This window comes from Poromitra crassiceps, assembly GCF_964638095.1.
Source record: "Poromitra crassiceps genome assembly, chromosome: 22".
NCBI lineage: Eukaryota > Metazoa > Chordata > Actinopteri > Beryciformes > Melamphaidae > Poromitra > Poromitra crassiceps.
Window position 1 is genome coordinate 13,194,426 of NC_139647.1, and position 20,764 is coordinate 13,215,189.

General features: G+C 44.7%; 1 protein-coding gene across 3 annotated transcripts in view; it reads right to left on the reverse strand.

Moving 5' to 3' along the window:
- Positions 1-2,968: 2,968 nt before the first annotated feature.
- Positions 2,969-20,764, reverse strand: part of lrrfip2 (leucine rich repeat (in FLII) interacting protein 2) — a 28,812-nt gene continuing 11,016 nt past the window's right edge. Inside the window, exons 4-15 of one of the 3 annotated variants that reach the window (XM_083658390.1) lie at positions 13,509-13,550; positions 13,073-13,204; positions 12,492-12,563; positions 9,177-9,347; positions 8,966-9,058; positions 7,892-7,984; positions 6,989-7,090; positions 6,476-6,608; positions 5,325-5,489; positions 5,100-5,179; positions 3,888-3,992; positions 2,969-3,777 (exon numbers count right to left, since the gene is read on the reverse strand). In XM_083658390.1, coding sequence (XP_083514516.1) covers positions 3,667-3,777; positions 3,888-3,992; positions 5,100-5,179; positions 5,325-5,489; positions 6,476-6,608; positions 6,989-7,090; positions 7,892-7,984; positions 8,966-9,058; positions 9,177-9,347; positions 12,492-12,563; positions 13,073-13,204; positions 13,509-13,550 — 1,299 coding nt within the window. In that variant the 3' untranslated portion in view covers positions 2,969-3,666. The remainder of the gene's footprint in view (positions 3,778-3,887; positions 3,993-5,099; positions 5,180-5,324; positions 5,490-6,475; positions 6,609-6,988; positions 7,091-7,891; positions 7,985-8,965; positions 9,059-9,176; positions 9,348-12,491; positions 12,564-13,072; positions 13,205-13,508; positions 13,551-20,764) is intronic. The other 2 variants (XM_083658391.1, XM_083658392.1) reach the window with 2 other exon arrangements.

The window sequence follows — 20,764 nt, forward strand, 5'->3', positions numbered from 1 at the left end:
GAAGCCAAGGTGGAGATCGCCGTCAGTTGTGTTCTCCCTGCTGCCCTGAACACGCCGCCCCCTGGGGGAGGGGGACGGGGGGACGAGCGCGTGCAAGAGGCGGAGGAAGAGGAGTACTGTGTAGACGTGGACCGGACGGACAACGTGGACGCCATCTGGTATATCGGGGAAGATGAGTGGAGGCGCAGGCAGGCGGAGGACGCGGATATCGGTCCAGTGTATGCGTGGGTAGCGGCCGGACGCCGGCCCCCTGTGGAGAAGATTCGCACATGTTCCAGTGCCACGAAGCTACTGTGGAATATGTTTTCGGACCTGCGTCTGGAGAGTGGGCTGTTGAACACGGGGGGGTTCCAGAGGGTTGTGCCCAGCTACCTGCGGGGGGGGGGGTGCTACGATGGGGACACAGGGGAGTCGGGGCCGGTCATCGGGGGGTGGAGGACACACTCCGCCGTGTTAGTCTGGAATTTTGGGGTTGAAAGGGAGTAATGTGCTTCAGGTGGGACAGAAGCGGTAAAAGGGGGGATGGAAATGGTGGTGGTTTAAATGAATGGAAATGTGTGTAGAATTTAAATTAATGGAAAAAAAGAAAAGACTGTTGTGGGGAATGAGAATTTAATGTGGGGATGAAAAAAAGATATTGGGGAAAAGTGTTGATGTGTTAGTGTGTTTTGGTACAGGGGGATATGTGTGGGTTGTGGGTGCCCGCGTGGGAGCGGGCCTAAGAAGGGAGGGGGTAATGTGGCGACCCAGAGTTTGACATGTCGGTGGCGATTACGACGGTACGTGAAGGCAGCGGACCAGCCAGTGTGTAGGGAACTTCCGGTCTCGGGTGGGTGAGAGAGTCTGGGATTACGAGGAAGCGGACAGGACGTGTGTGTAGCTAGGAGCTGTGTGTGTAGCTAGAAGCTATGAGTGTGAACCAGAAATAAAGACTGTACCAAGTATTGCCTCTTCGCCTCCTCACTTAATGATCCCGGGAGCGGATTATTACAGTATGCACAGGACATGTGCACCTATGTGCAGTGAATATGCCACTGTCTCTGACTTGTCTTATCACTATACTGCCTTATTGCTTGTTGTGTCTCTTGTTGTTTTTGCACTCATATGCCTACATTTGTACTATGTTGTAAACGGAGTCCACAGCACAAGAATTTCACACGTGATACTTGTACCATGGAGTGACAATAAAAATCTTGAATTTTGAATTCTTACCCAGAGAAAAGGTACAGCACTGAAAATGTAACAAGCAATAGTTTTTTAAACATCTTTATTTTAAAAGATGAAAAACCCCAGGTGCTTTAGTCCCAAACTTCAATGCTCCTGGCCAATCCCGGCGCCACAGAGCGTGGTTATTGCTTATCCTATGTGGGGTTAGAAATCACGCGAGGATGCAAGAGCTGGAAAAACGGAAGCCTCGCTTCTGGTCAATCACCGAGCAGTAAACGCGCTTCCTGTGACTTGGGCTTCAGCACTTTATCCAAGATCCACTGGGGGGCGCCTCGGTTTGCCATGGAGAATGAGTGACGTCAGCAAACTCACAACCTGAAAATAAAATACCCCCAACTCCAGGATAAAAACAAAACATGACATCAGTGATTTACATACTGTGATTAAAAGCACCGCTCCCTTCAACTCACGCATAACAAAAGCACTGTGTGAAACTCTCACAGATGAATGTCATTTCCAGTCATTTCAAAGCCGTCGTCTTGTCAACAGGCAAAGACAGACACCTTGCACAAGCACACTTTGCCCCACAAGAAAAGCAGCCGGTGATGTGTCCAAGCAGTGAATTTGTTCCACTCTGCAGCAGCCAACAAGAGGTCTGTAATGCTAATAAACCTGTGGATTGTTCCACAGCCGAGTCATCTGGATCTTGCAAAAAAGAACAGCAAACGTCCGCTTCTACTCATTCTGATACACTGTGGATTCAAATTTGATAGACCAATCAATCTATAACGGTTTTCTATAACGTTATGGATAGAGGCTATTTATTTCATCTGTATTGAAACCATGCCCAGCTCTATGCCAGAGGAAGTGGGACTCTAGCTCATCCAGATAAACACATGGATGTGGTGCAGAAGGTTGTTGGTTCAATCCCTGCATGAGAGTCTGGCTTCAGAAATGTTCAGTGATGCTTCTTTATCAGTATTTTGAACACTGATATCAATAAGCTGATGGCACCTGGTTAATCCTTCACTCTAGCTCAGTCAGATAAACAGCTGCTTGGTGTGTAGCTGTTCACTGGTTCAAATCCCACCTCTTACCCTTTACTTTCAAATCAGATGCCAAAGCCCAAACTGAGACATATATAGTCTAAATGTGTTTTGGGCCGTTTATACGCCCGTTGTATTTACTCTTTCATTGATTTCATGGTCTGACAGAAAAGTATGGAATTTTGAAATGGAAAATGTGTAGGTAGGACCCCTGAAAGTGGAATTGGGTCACGAGTCCCTTAACACCTAAATGGCAGCATTTCCCGTCTAACCCAGAGACATGTATTCAGTATGAGGCATCAGAGCCATGCGTCAAGGAAATAAAACATTTCCATTCATTAAACATTGTAATATCTGTACAAGCATGGAAAAATATTCCAGACTTTCCATGACTGGAGGATCCCTATGGTGCAATTCCATAGTTTATACGACAGCACAATAAGTCCTGACTGTCTATTTATTCTGGTCACAAAATCACTGCCATCTGCAGAGAAGAAAACCCAGGGTGAGGAAGAAGTGGCATGCTTTTGCTTTCCTCCAGTGTTTGAAGAGTCGTCCAGAAACAAAAACTGAGATGAAATATTCTGAATTGGATGATGGATTTGTAAACAGAGGTTAGACTTGCTGACTAGACTACTAATAAATAAACAATAGGTCACATGGTCAAAGTACTGTTAAAAGAAAAAGAGAGAAAATTGCTTCATTCAAGCAAAGAGATTCAAATTGTACATGTATGTACAGTTGAGTTCTGTATTTTACACATTTATTTTCAAGAAATCTTTTAAATATTATTTGAAAAACAATTCAATGAAACCTCGGCAGACACAATTGGTTCTATATATTTTCAAATAATGGCTGCACCTTTTTAAATACACTATATCTGTACCTGTTAAAATGATCATTTCATTGAGTGGTGCAGACCCTCAGTCTCCAGGCGTGAAAAGGCACTTCACTGTGTGAGGGGATCTGGAAAGGTGCGGGGCCGGAGCAGCCGTGAGGGTTCAACAGTTTAAAAGAGTCATCATACTCATTCATGCAACTTATCAAAAAAAAAAAAGTACAGCCAAGCACCCAGCCAGAGAGAAATACAATCTCGTGAATAACATGTAGTACAAAGCTTTTGAAAAATTAAGTAGTGAGTAGAGAAATTTCCTCAGATGTATCTCCCAGCAACGCTATGGTTTTTCTTAGTTAAGTTTCTGAGTCATTCCTCCAAAGACACTGGCCTACCAGACAAAACCAATGCTTACGGTAAAAAAAAAAGAAAAAAGTTCCACTTTTTGCCTGTGCTACAAGTGTTTTTGTGTGTGTGTGTTTTTTTTAAAGTGTTTTTGGTTAGCTACACATCTTATAGTGTTACAGCTGAAGAAAATAAAATGGAAATGTGCTCCAGACGCAATATGGCAGTCAAAGGTCTTGAGGTGCGAGTTTAAGGGCTTCTGTGGTGATCGCCTCACTGCTGGGACAGAAGGGCATTCCGGTTGGCCTTCATCTTTTCAAGGCGCTTTACTAGGTGGTTGTTGGTCATCTCCATCTCCTCGATCTTATCCAGGGACGTACGCAGCTGGGGGGATAGGGGGGCAGAAAAGGAGAAAAGGTTCTAATGAGTCTGCTGGTGCTTCAAACCGTGAAGTTAGTTGAAAAAAGCGCACATTTAAGTCTTTCTCATTTTACCTCTCTCTGAAGTTTCCGTTTTTCCACCTTTAGCTCATCTTCTACTTTCTCCGAGTTGTCTGCTGATGCCTTGTACCTGGACACTTGCCCTTCAAGTCTATTAATCTGGACACAGAGATACACACAAGTTACACAAAGAGACAGATTTTCAGATCTATGTGTATCCTATTTCCAGTGTTGTGGTAGTAAGTCAAGTAAGATACTATCTGGAGTCCAAGTCGAGTCTCGAGTCCACAGTGTTCGGACCCGAGTCCAAGTCCCCAAAGAAGAGTCCGAGTCGAGTCCCCCTTACGTGGACTCCAGTCCAAGTCCGGAGTTACTGAACATGAGCATGAATCAGCATGTACTGTAGGTGGAACACAAGTGCCTGCCCTTGTAGTTGCGTGAAATTGAATGTCATGATATAGCTATCAATATCTTATGCCAATTATTAGCGCCCAATAGGTTAGTTTTACTTTCACAGCAGTGGAACCTGCAGTCGCCGATGATCAAAGGTGCCAATTAGTGTCTCTCCACAACTTAGAATCTTCAGCTTGTCCTCACAAAAGGTGACTTTGCTGCGCTGTTTTAATTCGGTTCACACTGGAGACGGGGATCATGCAGGCTGCTTTCTTCAGTTTGGGACACATTTAGCTGAAATCCCTGATGGTTAAATTCAAGCCTCCATAACCGCGGAGGGCTGTCAGCGAGGGCGCATCTCGTAACGTGCTCGTGGCACCCATCAGAGCAGAGGGGCAGTGTGGCTGGTGTTGACTCATCCTCGCAGGTCATTTCTTGGCCAAAATGACAAATAATTGTTCGGATATTTAATTTGAGCCTATTTTAGTACAACTGAAATTGTGCTCAGAGGGAATTATGTACAAAAAGGCCGTCCTATCGGCGAAATTTACCGAGGGTGCTTAATTGATCGGGTACGCGCGTGCATGCTTCACCAGTGCAGAAGTCCGCCTAACAACCAATCGGGGACTTTATTAACTACAAAAACAAAAAAACTGTCTTTATCAATAAGTCAGAGTCAGAGTCGTCAACTTCTGAGACTAAATGCATGAATGCTCGAGTCCAAGTCATCAGTGCTGCAAGTCCAAGTCGAGTCACAACTCCTGAAAATAAGTCTAGGACTTGGACTTGAGTCTACAACACTGCCTGTTTCTATCATTCCTTGTAGACAAACGGTCGAGGCAAGGTGTTGAAGTGAAATTTCTCGGTACTTACATTTTGTTCCATTGTACCCATTTCCTGCTCTGCCTTAGAAATCTTGAATTTATATTCACTAATCTGTCTGTTGGCATCTCCTATAGAGGAAAACACAAACCGTAAGTTTGAAAATAAAAAGACGAATAAAAAATATTCTCACATTTTGTAATGATTGCTTGTTAGTTAAATGTGAAGCAAACTGTAGGTAAATGTATAAAAGGCGAGGGTGCGACCCAAACTCACTCTGCATTTCAATGAAGTGTAGGTCTGTACCGTTCTCCATCCTCTCCCCGTCTACACTGTCCATCTTTGAATGTTTCTGTCTCTCGTCCTCCAGCTGCACCTTCAGCTTCCTGATCTGAGCCAGCAGCTCGTCCTTCTCCTCTGCCAGCTTCCGTAGCCTGACATCTAACAGAGGGACACGGAGCATCCACACAATCAACACAAAACCAGTAGTCAATACCTAATCAGTATAATAGCTTAATAGCAAATGCAACCCCCCCAAACAGAATAGACCAGCCCATTTCAAATGTAATTTTATTCAGCAGAAAATGTGTTTCAATGGGACAATATTAGTTAATTCTTAAACAAACTACTTTCTTTGATTAGAAAAATACATAATATTCTTTCAGCACATGCTCGTCCTCTTCCAGAGAGGTTCCATACTTTACCGACATGCATTGAATAGTCCTGTGTAATGGTTGCAGGGGGAGTATATTCTGCTGAGACTGCTGCTTAATAAGAACAGAAACTACAATATTGCATGTAGCACATGATGCATCTTGGTATAGAGACACTGCATGAAATAGGCCACGCCCATCATGGGGGAAAAGCTCCGTTCATTTCCACACACCAGCGTCATTTTCCTTGAATTAAACATAGCTAAAAGCTGTTGTGTGGTGGGCTGCGCAGACAACAAATGTAAAAAACCGCCAGTTATTTATAATATACGGTATACGTTTTTTGTACTCCTGAGCAAAACAAGGAAGCCATTGAGAATTGGCCAGAAGAAAAATGTGGATCTAGCTGTCAAGGAAGTAAGTTGGAGTGTTCATCTTCCATATATATGATCTTTTTGTGCAACACGCAACCATGCACGCGACATAGGAGAACACCAGGATTGGGGGGGGGGGTTTCTGTTTTCCCCCGTCTTGGGCGTGGTTTGTGAATGATGACGCGTTACGCAGTGTCTCTATGCTAGAACACGGGACTATTCAACACAATTATGTTATATGCCTCTGTGCATGTAATCATCCCACCCTTTATCAGATCATTATAATGAGCATCCATATAAACAGTTCATTTGGAAGGAATTCATGTGGACAGAGTAAGCGCATGTAGCCGTTGCCAATGCGTCGGTTGCCTCTGTGCAGAAACGGTCTCTTGCGACTCACCCAGGGGGCCTTCTCCTGCAGACTCCAGCACCTGGGCGGCCTCCTGCGAGACCACGGTGATCCCTGAGGACAGAGGCTCATGGTTGACATCCCCGTTTGGCGTGCCATCTGGGATGATGACCAGGCCATGTTTCTGTGGGTGGGGGGGGGGGGGAGGATACGGATCACTGAGGAGCGGCGCCAGGGAAGATGTTGGCAAAAAACTGCACAGTAATAAAAACCTAAATCCACCAGTAAATTCACCTGCAGTCACGGTTAAAAGTGCTGATCGACATGAGACCGTGTTATGAGGTACGCAGAACCAGCAAGTCAAAATGTTGGAATAGGGAATATGATCGAGCAAAACAGGAAGAAAAGCCACAAGTACAAGGTACAGTATGTGACAGCAATGACGGCATTCCTGGCTTCCCACCAAAGTAAACAGGGGTAGTTCTTTGGCCAGCGACTCAATCCTCTAACCTACTTTGTCTTTTCAGTGAGGACTTATGAGCCCAGTCTGTGGGGGGGACCTACCTCTCCTGCTTTGGACTTCCCCTTGATGTCAGCGAGCTCATCTCTGAGCTCATCCCTCTCATTCCTAATGCAATCAAAGTACTCTTTCTGCCTCTCTAGGGCCTGGCCACACACACGACACGACACGAGACGAGACGAGAGAGAAGACAAGACAGGAAGAGAGAGAGAGAGACAGAGAGACAAGAGGCAAAGGACAAGTTGGATTGACTGGCTAGATAGACATGCAACAGCAAGACATCTTCCATGCACAAAATTGCATTGTGTGCATAAAGACGACAGTCAGAAACATACAGGCAGATAGGGACGCTGCTACAGTCAGACAATACATGCTAGCAGAAAATGACCACAGAAAACAACTGTGTTATCGGGGAAAGGTAAAAGGACAAGTAGAACACAGGAACTGTTGATGAAGAGTTTGGAAGGGGGAGAGGATGTTTTTGAATCTGACATTGTGTGAGTAAAATATGATGCTTTCCTCATTAAGACTGATGAGGTGAAAAGTGCATGCCATGCTAGAATATATTGATTCGTCATTTATGCTAAATGAGGAAAACTTTTCTTTTTACTTTTCTTACTGAAAACATTTCTTTCAGTGGCTTGACAAGCCTTACAGTGTCCACTCCACACACTTAAAATGATGAGCTGTGACTACAGCATCGAAAACTGAAATCCATGTTAGTGGGCCAGCAATAGTCAATGGACATGCAAAAGCTCCAAACTGTGAATCAGGACGGGTCCAGCTACAGGCTTTCGTCAAAGGGTCTCCATCATGCAGCTCCAACATGAGAGGCAACAGAGCTTCTCCTGCCCACTGGGTCTGATTGATTAAATAAATTGGCTGTAGTAGCATGTCTGTCTATTGCCTCTCATCTTCTGCCAGAGCACCCCTCTGAGACCTCCTACCCCGATCTTTTTGTCCTTCCAGTTTATCGTCTCCTGCAGGTCAAACACCTCTCTGGTGAGGGTATCTAACTTTGTCTGCGTTCGCTGGCTCTCCTGGAGTCGTGTTGAGCAGTGAAAAGAGGACAACACAGTACAGGATAAGACCCGAGAGGAAGAACGGAATGAAACAAAAGACAAAAGAAATGAAAATACACAACAGCAGCAAGATGGAAAGACAGTGACAGTAAATACAGTGATGATACAAGTCAAAGACGGCGAGAAGAGACTCGTTTGAAGGGAACATGTTTGAAATTGGAGACAGAATAAACATTTTGAGAAGCAGGAAAGTCAATGAAAGAGAGGCAAATGTCAGGGGAGACCAGAGTTGAGGACCAGGATGAGCTAAGAACAGAGTCTCCTCTGCAGCCTGCACAGAGGCACTAACACCTTTCAAGGTGTTGGCAGGATAGAGGTGAGATGCGGTCATGTGAGAGGATAGAGGTGAGATGCAGTCATGTGACAGGATAGAGGTGAGATGAGGTCACGGACAGGATAGAGGTGAGATGCGGCCATGTGACAGGAGAGAGGTGGATGTGGTCACGTGACAGGAGAGAGGTGAGATGCGGTCACGGACAGGATAGAGGTGAGATGCGGTCATGTGACAGGAGAGAGGTGGATGTGGTCACGTGACAGGAGAGAGGTGAGATGTGGTCATGTGACAGGATAGAGGTGAGATGCGGCCATGTGACAGGAGAGAGGTGGATGTGGTCACGTGACAGGAGAGAGGTGAGATGCGGTCACGGACAGGATAGAGGTGAGATGCGGTCATGTGACAGGATAGAGATGAGGTCATGTGACAGGAGAGAGGTGAGATGCGGTCACGTGACAGGATAGAAATGAGATGCAGTCATGTGACAGGATAGAGATGAGGTCATGTGATAGGATAGAGGCGAGATGCGGTCATGTGACAGGATAGAGGTGAGATGCAGTCACGTGACAGGATAGAGGTGAGATGCGGTCACGTGACAGGATAGAGGTGAGATGCGGTCATGCCGCCAGAAACAATTTGTTTTGCTAATGCAGCGGCAGCCATACCTCTATGAGCTCATCTCTCTGGCGAATTCCCTCTTTTAACTCTTCTTGTTTGTGCTGCAGGACTGTACACGTGTGCTTTTGTCTTTCTAGCTCCTGAAACCAAAGAGACAGAAGGTGTGAGGCACAACCACCACTCCACGCAAACATTTCAAACGTTTACTTTAGGTGAGTAAACATGATCTCATAGGCTTCAGATCGATTCATAGTTCACCTTTGACTTATCTACAACCTCCCTTTTCATCTCTGCCATTTGCTCCTCCATCTGCTCTATGACGTCCTTGAGCGTGTCCACCTGGTAGATGAGGTTGGCTTTGTCGTTGTCCAGCTGTGCGTTCGATACCATGGCTTTCTTATACTTCTCCTCCACCTCTGCAAGCGACTCCTGGTCAGGGAAGGAGGGGGGAAGCATGTAAGTCAGCAGAGTAGATTGATTTTAAGGCACAGCTCACCTGCCTACATGCATCAGGTGGGTTGTTAGATACTTAAAAAAAAAAAAAGGGGGGGGGGGGGTTCTAACACACTAAACACAAGGGAGCCTTAAAACAAGACTAAATGCGGAGAATCCTGCACGTATATATTTAGATCTTTTATTTTATGTATAATTTTAAGGCCAGGAAGATGAGGAGGGGGCAGAGCAGCATAAACAAATGCCTAGAGGTTGTTTTTTCCAACTTGTTCATCTCAAACAGGCCATGTTGGACTAATATGTGATGTGCAAGTGACAAAGGTAACCACACAACAATGCATGACTCAATGCATTGTTGTCGTGCGGTCAGTTTCGTCACTTGTTCGTCACAGATGAGTCGGTCATATTCAACTGGGGTTTGAAAGAAGGCGTAGGTGTCAAAAAGGGACCTGAAAGAGAGAACTACTATTGAAACCAGGAAACGAAAAGATGACGACGACACAAGAATCCTCACTAAACTGTTCCAGATGGATCAAAAATCTCAAGCCAAGAGTCGGGTTTGTGAGTTACCTTTGTCAACAAAACATACAATGTGCTTCCTAAAAGAACAGAGAGCTATTTTTAGAGTGACTATCCACACAGTGTGGCAATGAAAGTGGTTGGAAGAAGAGCCTCCAAATTCAAACCATGACTGCTATCTGCCAGCAGGTGGAGTGCAGGGTTTTCCCCACGTTTTCTCCTGCATAGAGGAATTTTTGGTGCTCCCCAAAGGCCTAAGGCCAATAAATAAATAAATAGAAATCCTGACAATAACTGATATAGTTGAGATCAGGAACACAGAAAGTCAAATTCATTTTTTTTATTGTATGAATTTAGAGAATTCCAAAGTTAAAGTCTCACATTTGTGCATTGAAATGACTGAGTATATCTGAACCTCAGGGTGCTGTGATAACACCTTGCTCCATCATTTATGACAATAACTGATATATTTGTGTTTGGGATAACCCTGACTATTCACCTTATGTTTAGGGGTGCACCGATTGCAATTTTGCTGTCCGGTTCCGATTTCCGATTTTTGAATAGTCTGACTTGCCGATACCGATTTTTGCCGATTCCTATTTTCTTTCTAAGAACAACAATTGACAGCTTTTTGTAACTTTGTTTGAAAATTAAGATTCATATAACAATTCTTATCATTTGCATGAAGTAGGACCATCTCACTCAAACACATCTCAAAATAAAAGGGTTCCAGGTTAGGCCTACTGGACAGAGCTTTTTTGTGCAAATACAACGAATACAAAAATTTAATAAAATCCAATAGCCTATACCACAGCTATCATGCATTTACTTTTCCAAAAGAAAACGGGTGCAACAGAACATCAAAATGATCCATGGACAAGGAGTTTATAGCCTGGCTCCAGACCAGTCCTCTTGAGTAGAGGGGAAATGAGTTTATGAGTTACAGTAACGATCTTCAGTCTGAATATCAGACGGAGTTTACACACACAGTCCGAAATTTCGTATGCGTTTTTTTTTATCTGCCATCTGAAAAAAGATCGTCACGCACAGAAAACCTTGCACACTTGTGAGTCCGATGCATTTTTATTATTATGTCCGTCGTTCTATTTGCAATACGAAACAAATAGTCTCTCCTGTATCCACGTGACAACATGACTGATAGGCTGAGGCAGCAGCGCTGATGTGGAATGGAGAAGGCAGGTCGGGGAATGGTTATACTGGACACAATGCTCACGTTCACCTCGCCAAGCCAGCTGTGCTCTGTGGCCGGGTGCAGCAGCACTGCTTCCCGGGTAGAGAGAGCAGAGAGGTGAAGCAAGCCGCTCAGACTGGACTCCAGCCAGCGGGACTCGGCCGCACCTCTGTCTCCACGGCTTATTTTCGACTTGCATGTGTGACAAACTGCGAGATTTGTCTACTTCACGGACGGTGAAAAAATTCCACAACGAGGAAGGTATGCTGGCGTGTGTGGTGTGGTGGCTGGGTGCCTGTCTCAGTGCTTTGGGGTGCGCGCACGTCACGTGAAAATCGGCTCACAGCACATCGGCTATTTAGAGTGACCGGCGCAGATCACCGATCGAGGCCGATCACGTGAAAATCGGCCATTTCCGGTCACGTGGCGATCGATCGGTGCATCCCTACTTATGTTCCAACACAGGGGTCAGACAGTTACTTCCTATTGTGTTTACACTTCCTGTGACAGTACAGTACTAGAGACCAGGTCAAACACACAATGTTTTTAACAGGAAGTCATAAGACAACTGGGTCAAGTGGGCGCGTCTACATAAGGTGAATACACTAACCCAAAAGTAAAATGTACGCGCGACAGTAATCACGGTTACTGCCGTGCATAGTCAGTCAGCCCCCGAAAGGCCCACTGTGAGGCGGGGAAAGCCCTGCTGTGACAACTACTCTTCTTCATTGTTGAGACCACTAGCAGGACTTGGGGAGTGCAGACGTTCATACATTCCAGGCCACAACCAGTGAGTTGGATCGGGGGAAAAGGAAGTGAGGGAAGATCATGCACAAGGAGGATCATTCCAGCATTCAGACAGGGAGCTCGTACAGGAGTGGCTGTGGGGTTAGGAGGAGGAGTTATGGTGGAAGGGGGGGGTTAGTGATGCCATAGAGAGGCAAAGTGAACGTCACTTCCTGCTTCAGCGATGTACCAGAGATTTTCTTCCGCAATTTATTTTCCCATAGACATTTTGTAAAATGCTTATAAAAAAATTTTTACTTGTTCAAACCAAACGGTTCAGATATATTTAGAAAAAGGAGAGACCACATAACATTTCACTCGGACCAAAACGTAAAACAATTGCAGATTTAAAGAAAATATTCTTTCAATGTTTTTTTTTTTAAAGTTTTGGTCCGAGTGAAATGTTCTATGGTCTCTCCCGATTGTAAATATAGCCGAACCGTTTGGCTTGATGAAGTAAAACTATTTTTATAAGCATTTTGTGAAATGTCTATGGGAAAATAAATGGCGGGCGAAAACCTCTGGTACAGTGCTGGTGAAGCAGGAAGTAGGCGGTCACTTTGCCTCTCTCTACGGCTCCCAGAGGACATGAGAAGGCATGCTGTGAGCTCAAGCCCCACTACCTTCATCTCTTTAAGCCCCTGCATGTATCGCCCCTCTACATCCTGAATCTGGTCCTTTAGTTCATAGATATCCTGTAGAGCAGATGGAAGGAATGGTCGGTCGGGGTGAATCGGGGCGAGGGGAGGGGGATTATCAAGGAGAGATAACAGAGCACCCATGCTGGCATCTCAGAGACAGTCCAGCTGGCATACACATGACCAGCACACCCAGACATACGGTAAGGAACAGCTTCCACAGGACACACAGGTCAGATCCAGGTCCCCCCCGTGCATAATATATATGAAGAAGAAGAACGGTTAAACCAGACATTTAGAACAGGAGGGAGGTCACCACCACAGAGACAAAGCTACAGTATGTGTGGGTTCAAAGGCTGAAGACATAGATGTTTACATACATGGCTCATACTATACAACATATACAGTCGTTTATCTGGTTTTCTGATAGTGCTAAATGTGACGATAACCAAGCTGAAACCAATCAAATTCGACTTCATACGCTTGAGAGAAATCTTGCATTTAACATTGGGGTCGTTCGGTCACGTAATACAGAAAAGGTGACACGGTGGATTGTCCGACCTTACCCTAAGTTCGCTCAGACTGGTGTCGGGGTCGGCGATGCTCCCGGTGTCCGCGCTGCCCCGTCGTGAGGGGGTGCCGCCCAGGGATGCCAGCGTGGCAGCAGAGAGGCCCGGGGTGGCGCAGCGGGACGACGGCTGCGTGAAGGAACACAAAGTGACCACAGAGCTCCGGTCAGACAGACACAAACGACGCAACATAACTCCCTCATGTTATTCAACACCGTCACCTGACACCGCCCGGGCTCTCGAGTCTGAACCGATCCTCTCCTGCTCAGCTCCTTCGGAGAGAGATGCGGCGCCATTGTCAGGTGCAGAGCTGCGGCTCATAAACTTGACAAACTAGCCAACAAGCTCATTTAAGCTTGAGAAACCGTTTGCTGTTCGGTGACGTTTTTTTTTATAGAGAGAAAGTAAGAATGTGGAATACTTTGGCACTCACCCGACTGTAGTCTGTATACTGCTTGTCACATTTTTCATCCAGCTGAAAAGAAAGGGAAGAAATATCATCAGATGAAATGCACAGAGTTATTGCGATGAACAACATGCGTCCCCCGTGTGGCCATGCTCGGAGCTGCTCTTCCTCTGTGAATCAAGGAGTTAGTTCAGGAGTTAGTTTGAGTTGATAACTGCTGCATGTTCACACATCACACAAGAGGTGACAACCAAACAAGATCAGATGAAAGAACAAACAAAACACTCGGGTAAATCACACCACTACATAAGAAGAGAAACTTCCATTTTCAAGTTCACGCTGTTAAGACGGCACAAAACCACTTGAAGTGCGCTTACATTTTGTAACCTACTCACTGATGAGCTCATCCGTGGGAAAACGCAGGCTGTGAGACGTGTTTACGAAACCCAGTCACATTTGATCATGCAGCGCTTATTAGAGAAGGCATTCGTCACCGGTGTTGCAGTGCATTCCGCAGCGCAGGCAGCACACCGCTGAGTGTGAACGCAGCTCAGACACTTACAGCATCCAGGTCTGGAATGCACAGATCGTCCAGGTCAGACACTATACTGCCCCTCCGGTTGGAGCGGCTGAAATAGTCAGCGGCCGACTCGCTAATGTCCGAGAAGTCAGATGACTGCTCAGCACACACGCACGCACACACACACACACACACACACAGGCACGCACACACAGGCGCGCGCACACACACACACACACACACACACGGGCACACGCACACACACACAGTGAAGGGGACAGAGAACAATGGAAGAACAAAGAGTAAACAAAAAATCATCATCAGACAGAGAGACAAAGGGTGAAACAAAAAGAATGACAAATACTGCCAGAAAAGATGACCGATCAATTCGAGACTTTTAAAATCTATATTTTAAACCATTTAGCTGACGCTCTTATCCATCTTGATCTATGACTTCAAATCATTATTTCAAACTCTTACCTCAATTACAATTAATACAATTAACGATTATTTTATATGCTTTTCTTTTCACAACACTGCCCTCATATTTCTCTGACTGCTGTACTGTAAAAAAAAATACTATATATATATATATATATATATATATATATATATATATATATATATATATATATATATATATATATATGTGTGTGTATATATATATATACAGTATATATATATATGTGTGTGTATATGTACACAGCTCTGTCTCCCTATAGCTCACCACACTGTCCCTGCGGCCTCTGCTGAAGCGGTCCTGGGACACGGTGCTGACAGAGTCATCGTCTGAAGAGGACTGAGAGGAGCACACACGCAGAGTAAGGATCCCACGTAAGAGAAGCTAGCCTCATGCACAACAAGGCTCTCTCTTTCTCACACACACATCACACACACACACACACACACACACACACACACACACACACACACACACACACACACACACACACTCTCATTGATAAAACCGCACGAGCACTCTCTGTAATAAAGAGATTATTGGATTACTCCAATGACCGTAACACTGTAAGTAACTCCAATTCATGCAATTAGGATCACTTTGTCAAATGCAGCAACTGGAACTAATTCAGAAACAACGACCCGACAACATCTTCTTTGCCTGCACAGCATTGCAATAGGAACTCTTCATTCGCAAACGTTAAAGGTAAAATGACATTGATGCTGTACCCTAAACCAGGCCAGAGCTAGTATGATCAACAGCAGAGGTGCCCAAATTCTTTCCCACGATGGGCCAAAAATGTATCTGGATGGAGGGCCTGGGCTGTGGGCCAAAAATTGATGTTGACGTTATGTGAAATTACATTACAGTAAAATATATTATAGCCATCTATTTTATAGACACTAAGGCTGGCTTTACACGGTGAAACTTGCACGCAACTAGTTGCAGGTTGCAAGTTGCATGCAACCCAATTTCCATGCAACTTCACAGTTACACAAAGCAATTCAAAAATAATCAAGTCTCGTGCAACTTGGCAGTTTCTTCCAGCAAAACTAGCTAGCTAGATTGGTCATTTTTCATCTATTGTATCGTTTTCTTCTTTTTTCAAGTGAGAATTGTCATTCTGCATCTTTGTATCGTATTTCATATCGTTTTCTCGCTGGAAAATATCAATTCGGACTCGGAGGTGTTGTATCAGTTTTTCTTCTGGCACTGGCTGGCTGGTTGGCTAGCTAGCTAGCTACTTTGTTAGATAAAATATGGCTGTCCCGGGCCCCGAGAATAGGAAGAGAGCTATTAGTGCATTAATACTCATGGATATGTTGGAGGAGGAGGAGGAAAAAACACAACATGAAAAAAAAGTTAAACGTATGTGGGTGAAGGACTGGCTACTTAAAAGACATACCAGTGGATCGTTTCACACTCTTTTCAAAGAGCTTGATCCAATGAGCCTCCGGTGAGTGCATTGTTATTATTTTTCTCAAATTTATTGATTGATTAAAGGAAAATAAATAAATAAATAGCTCGTTGTTGCCACCTTGTGACAACAGTATGAAATTGTAGCTTCATATATAGATAACTGATTATCATTAAAACATAGCATAGCATTGAACAGTTATGTGATCACTATACTTCACAACATGTTAAAATTATTATTTTTAACCCATGTAGATCCTGGCTCCGCATGGATCAGAATACATTCAATGCTCTGGGATGCTCATTAAACATGTGAAGTTTGGTGCACGTGTGAGCATGTAGGGCCAAGTTACAAACCACTTTCTGTGTTGCCAGTAGGGGGCGCTATGACTATAAATGGATATTGACACATAGATGGCTTGAGGCATGGACACTTATCATGCATGACAAGTTTGGAGCAGATTGGACAATCTACAATGGAGTTACTCCAACTTCCTGTGTGGCCAGTAGGGGGCGCTCTGCCGATAACTCCAAATGGTCATCTAGATGTCTTCAGGCTGGGATGCTCATCAAACATGTGGATTTTGGTGCGCGTGGGACCATGTCCGGCCGAGTTACAAACCACTTTCTGTGTTGCCAGTAGGGGGCGCTATGACTATAAATGGATATTGACATAATGAGGTCTTCTGAGACTGCGCACTGATTCAGACAGCCAGAGCCTATGTGATCAGCTGACTGGTTATCAGCATTTTGATTGGCTGTTGCATGAAACTAGTTCCACAAAGTTGAGAGCTTTGCAACTGTTGCGGCTGAGTTTCACAGAAGTTTCAAGTGAGTTGCAGAAGGGTTTATACCATGCAATTCATTTGCAACTTGGTTTCACCTAAGTTTCATGCAACTAAAGTTGCGTGCAAGTTTCACTGTGTAAAGCCAGCCTAACACCTAAATCTAAAACAAAATTTAAAAATAATAAAAACACTACTCTTTTATCTGCTTATTGCTTAACAGTAACTTTATTAATTTGCAGAAACGTGATTGTCAAAAGAACCAAGCCAAAAATTGAATGGGATTAGCATAGTGGGCATGTCTGTAAAGGGGAAGACTTGTGAGCAGCACCCATAGAACCCATTCTCATTCAGATATCATAAGGTGAGAGGTCAAGTGACCTCTTTGAAAATGGGACATGTGAGTTCTTCCCTCACCAAAATGTAGCCTAACTTCGGAGCGTTATTTAGCCCCCTTCCCGACAAGCTAGCATGACATGGTTGCTACCAACCATGGATGCCTTACATAGTGTAGGTCTTCTAGTTTCATGATACCAGGATTCACTCTCGCTTTAAAGATGAGCCCACTACAGCCGCTGAAAGACAGTAATGTCGGCTGTGGATGAGGATTATATATATATATATAAATATTTATGAGCTTGGCAAATCCATGGCACACCAAAACAAAGGGAGCATGGGCCAAACGTGGCCCGCGGGCCCCAGATTTGGGCGGGCATGATCTACGGTGTCCCTAGGTGGAGGGAGGCAGGGTGTGTGGAGAGGGTGCATCGTGCGACCTGTTAGCAGTGGCTGCCTAGTGTTAGCCGACAGCATGCAGGGTGCGGGTGGTGTTTAGGGAGCTCACCACAGGGCTGCTGCGGGTGGAGCTGGAGTAGCAGCTGTATTCAGAGGGCTGAGGAGGAGGAGGGGAGGAGGACACAGGGTTAACATGAAGACAGACAGACGGACGTCAGGGCCACAGACACAACATGGGGGCGCTGTGGTGGCACTGACATTGTTGGAAGTCTAGTTTGACAAAACGCAGAGAAGAAGACTTACGGCTTTTGAACTGTAGCCCGAGCCGTAAAGAGCAGTGTCGTCGTAAACAGAGGCCTGAGGGCGACACGTGGGACACAATGCAGGACTCAGCAACACGCCAGAGGAGGGAGCGTACGTCTTACTCATCCTAGCTAAGTAGGCCGAGAACAATCACTTTCTCTGCCGCATGCAGTAAAAACACAAATCCTCTGTGGGTATTTCACATCTCAACTACGCCGTTAATGTCAGTGTTCTATATAAAAAGCACTGGTTTGACACAAGGCCCCTGTCTTATCAAAGTGGAGCACAAATCTCTGGCCCCACCAAGTGCCCAGAGCATCTAGGAGCTAAATATAAGTGCTCCCAAACGCCCCTGGTACATCCTATCAAGATGTACTGTACTGTATGTAGCAGTGATGGAGGGGGGCGCAGGTCTACTTGTGAAGGTAACTAGAGGCATGCAGTGAGGCTGTCCGAGAGAGACAGTCACTGACCATGCTGTAGCTGCGTGACAGCCCCGTGCCAGGGGTGGTGGTGGAGGGTGAGAAGGTGGTGCTGGTGGTGGTGGTGGTGGCCTGTGGGAAGGGAGGGGCAGCAGGGACATGTGTCAGGTTAGAGGACCAGAGGAAAGCTGGAGTGATGCTGACTGAGAGGTGGAGACGACATTAAAGAGATGCAGAGAGAGGAAACAGGAGTGAGGTTTCTCTGACCCTGGAAAATAGCCAGGCGTGTCCAGACTAGAGTGAGGAGTGATGGCACTGTCCCTGTCCGTTGTTTTAATGCTGGTGGTGAAGCACCCAGTTTTGTCGGCCAGGAGGTAATTTACATGAATTCAAATGATCATGAAAAAAAAATGAAAAAAAAAAGTTTGGGAGTAGACAGACATGTTGTTCTAAAAATCAGAATTGGCTTAGTTTCTACCACTTGTAACTTCTTCCAGTTCACTCTGGGAACATTCTTTGACGCAACCATGTTTCTCTCTTTGCTTGGATGCTTTTGTGGCACACAAACTAGTACTGCGTGGAACACACAATAGATCCATCTGTCTGGGGATTTACATGGCCAATAAACTAAAACATCTAGATACAATTTATGGCTGTAAACTGGCTTTAGTTCAACTGAGTGAGCCCTCAACCGCTCTCTAGTCTAAGCAGAACAGGGCTAGAAGAAGTGGGACGGCGTTGAAAGGGGGGACCGACCCGTGGCTGATAGGAGGAAGTGGAAGCAGGAGGTGGTGGTTTGGTCTTCGTTAGGCTGCTGTAGTTCCTCTGATCATGGTACAGTCCAGTCTGGAATAGTAGCAATGTGGTAGGAATGACCACACGCCAACACAGAAACAACAAAGTTCATTTTTCCACTGTGTATTATGGCCTAATCTAAAATGACACAGAACGTCAATATCAGTCAACGCCGTTTGATCAATCTATGTGACAGAGCACAAGGCAACCAATGAACAGACAATCCTAATTAATTAATTAATTAATTAATTAACAATACGGCCAATCAACAGTAAAACACCACTGCAAGCCACTGACAACAACTAGTGCAGACTGCCATCATGCTAGAGGCTGCACCAAGGGGACACCAACACTTGAGGAGAGTGACACTGACCAGCAGGTCCTTCCTGGAGGAGCTGGACGAAGCCTTTTTATGGCCATGCAGGTCATTGTACACAGAACTCTGTTGGCCGCGGAGAAAAATGTCAAAAAGAACTACAATGAGACAAAAAGGACTACAAGAAAAGTGTAGCAGCAGTGATCAATAGATGATGATGCTTGTGTACATACAGTAGAGCGGGAACTCTTCAGGGCGGAGCTAGTGGAGAGGCTGTCAGACTGAAGAGAGAACAGGAGTCAGGGGCATAATCACCATAGCAACATCAAACATCTGAGAAGCTCTGAACGCAGGGGGTTAGGACGTGCTTGCAAAATAACACTCCAAATAAATGTTAGGTGTATATTGGTAAAAAAAAAAACACTATTTAATCCGTCCACCTTGCGTGTCTAGTACAGGTTAGTTCTTCATACGTTAACTGGATAATATTGATACATCCAATACAACACGTGTGACCAAGCCAAGAATTTGGGAGTCTAGGGAGGTTTGTTTAGTTGGATCTAGCGAGGATCGTTCCCTGTAAAGTCCTGTGAGACATGCCTATGTGATGAAGGCTAGATAAACTTGACTATAGTGACTATAGTATTCAAGCAAGGTTTGTCTAAATATATTTGCTTATCACTGCATATCTGACAGTAGTCATTTGTTATTATGCATTCAACCTTTAAGCTAGTTCAGTTCAGAAGATACAAGCTAGCTAATTCCTGGTTGCATGCCACAGATCCAGGTCTTGTATTGAGGTTACAACGCCTATCCCTCATAATGCTTACACACACACACGTCATGCTGCACACACACGACAGACATACCAGGAGGTCTTTTCTACGAGAGCTGGAATGGCTCTTCTGAGAGCCCAAGTCACGCACTGATGAAGCGGTCGACTTCAGACAAGAAAAGACAAAGCCAAGCATCAGGCTAAAGCTTCTCTAGGAAAGCTGAATTATGATATATGGCTAAAATGAACACTGACCAACAACAACAACAAGTATTTTACCCAATCTCTTAATTAGCAATGACTTTTTTCAACAAGTGCTTTCCTAACTAGAGCAATGGCTTTCAAACATCTGTGTGCCCTTCTTAAAGTGGCATTATACCGCCTTAATAATAGAGAGCCAAAGTGGAACGTCACTTCCTGCTTCAGCACTGTACCAGAGATTTTCTTCCGCAATTTATTTTCCCATAGACATTTTGTAAAATGCTTATAAAAATTGTTTTACTTGTTCAAACCAAACGGTTCAGATATATTTAGAAACAGGAGAGACCATAGAACATTTCAATCTGTCCAAAACAAAAAAAACAACATTGTTAAAATATGTTCTTTAAACCCGCATTTGTTTTTTACGTTTTGGTGAAATGTTATGCGGTCTCTCCTGTTTCTAAATATATCTGTACCGTTTGGTTTGAACAAGTAAAACAATTTTTATAAGCATTTTGGGAAATGTCTATGGGAAAATAAATGGCGGATGAAAAT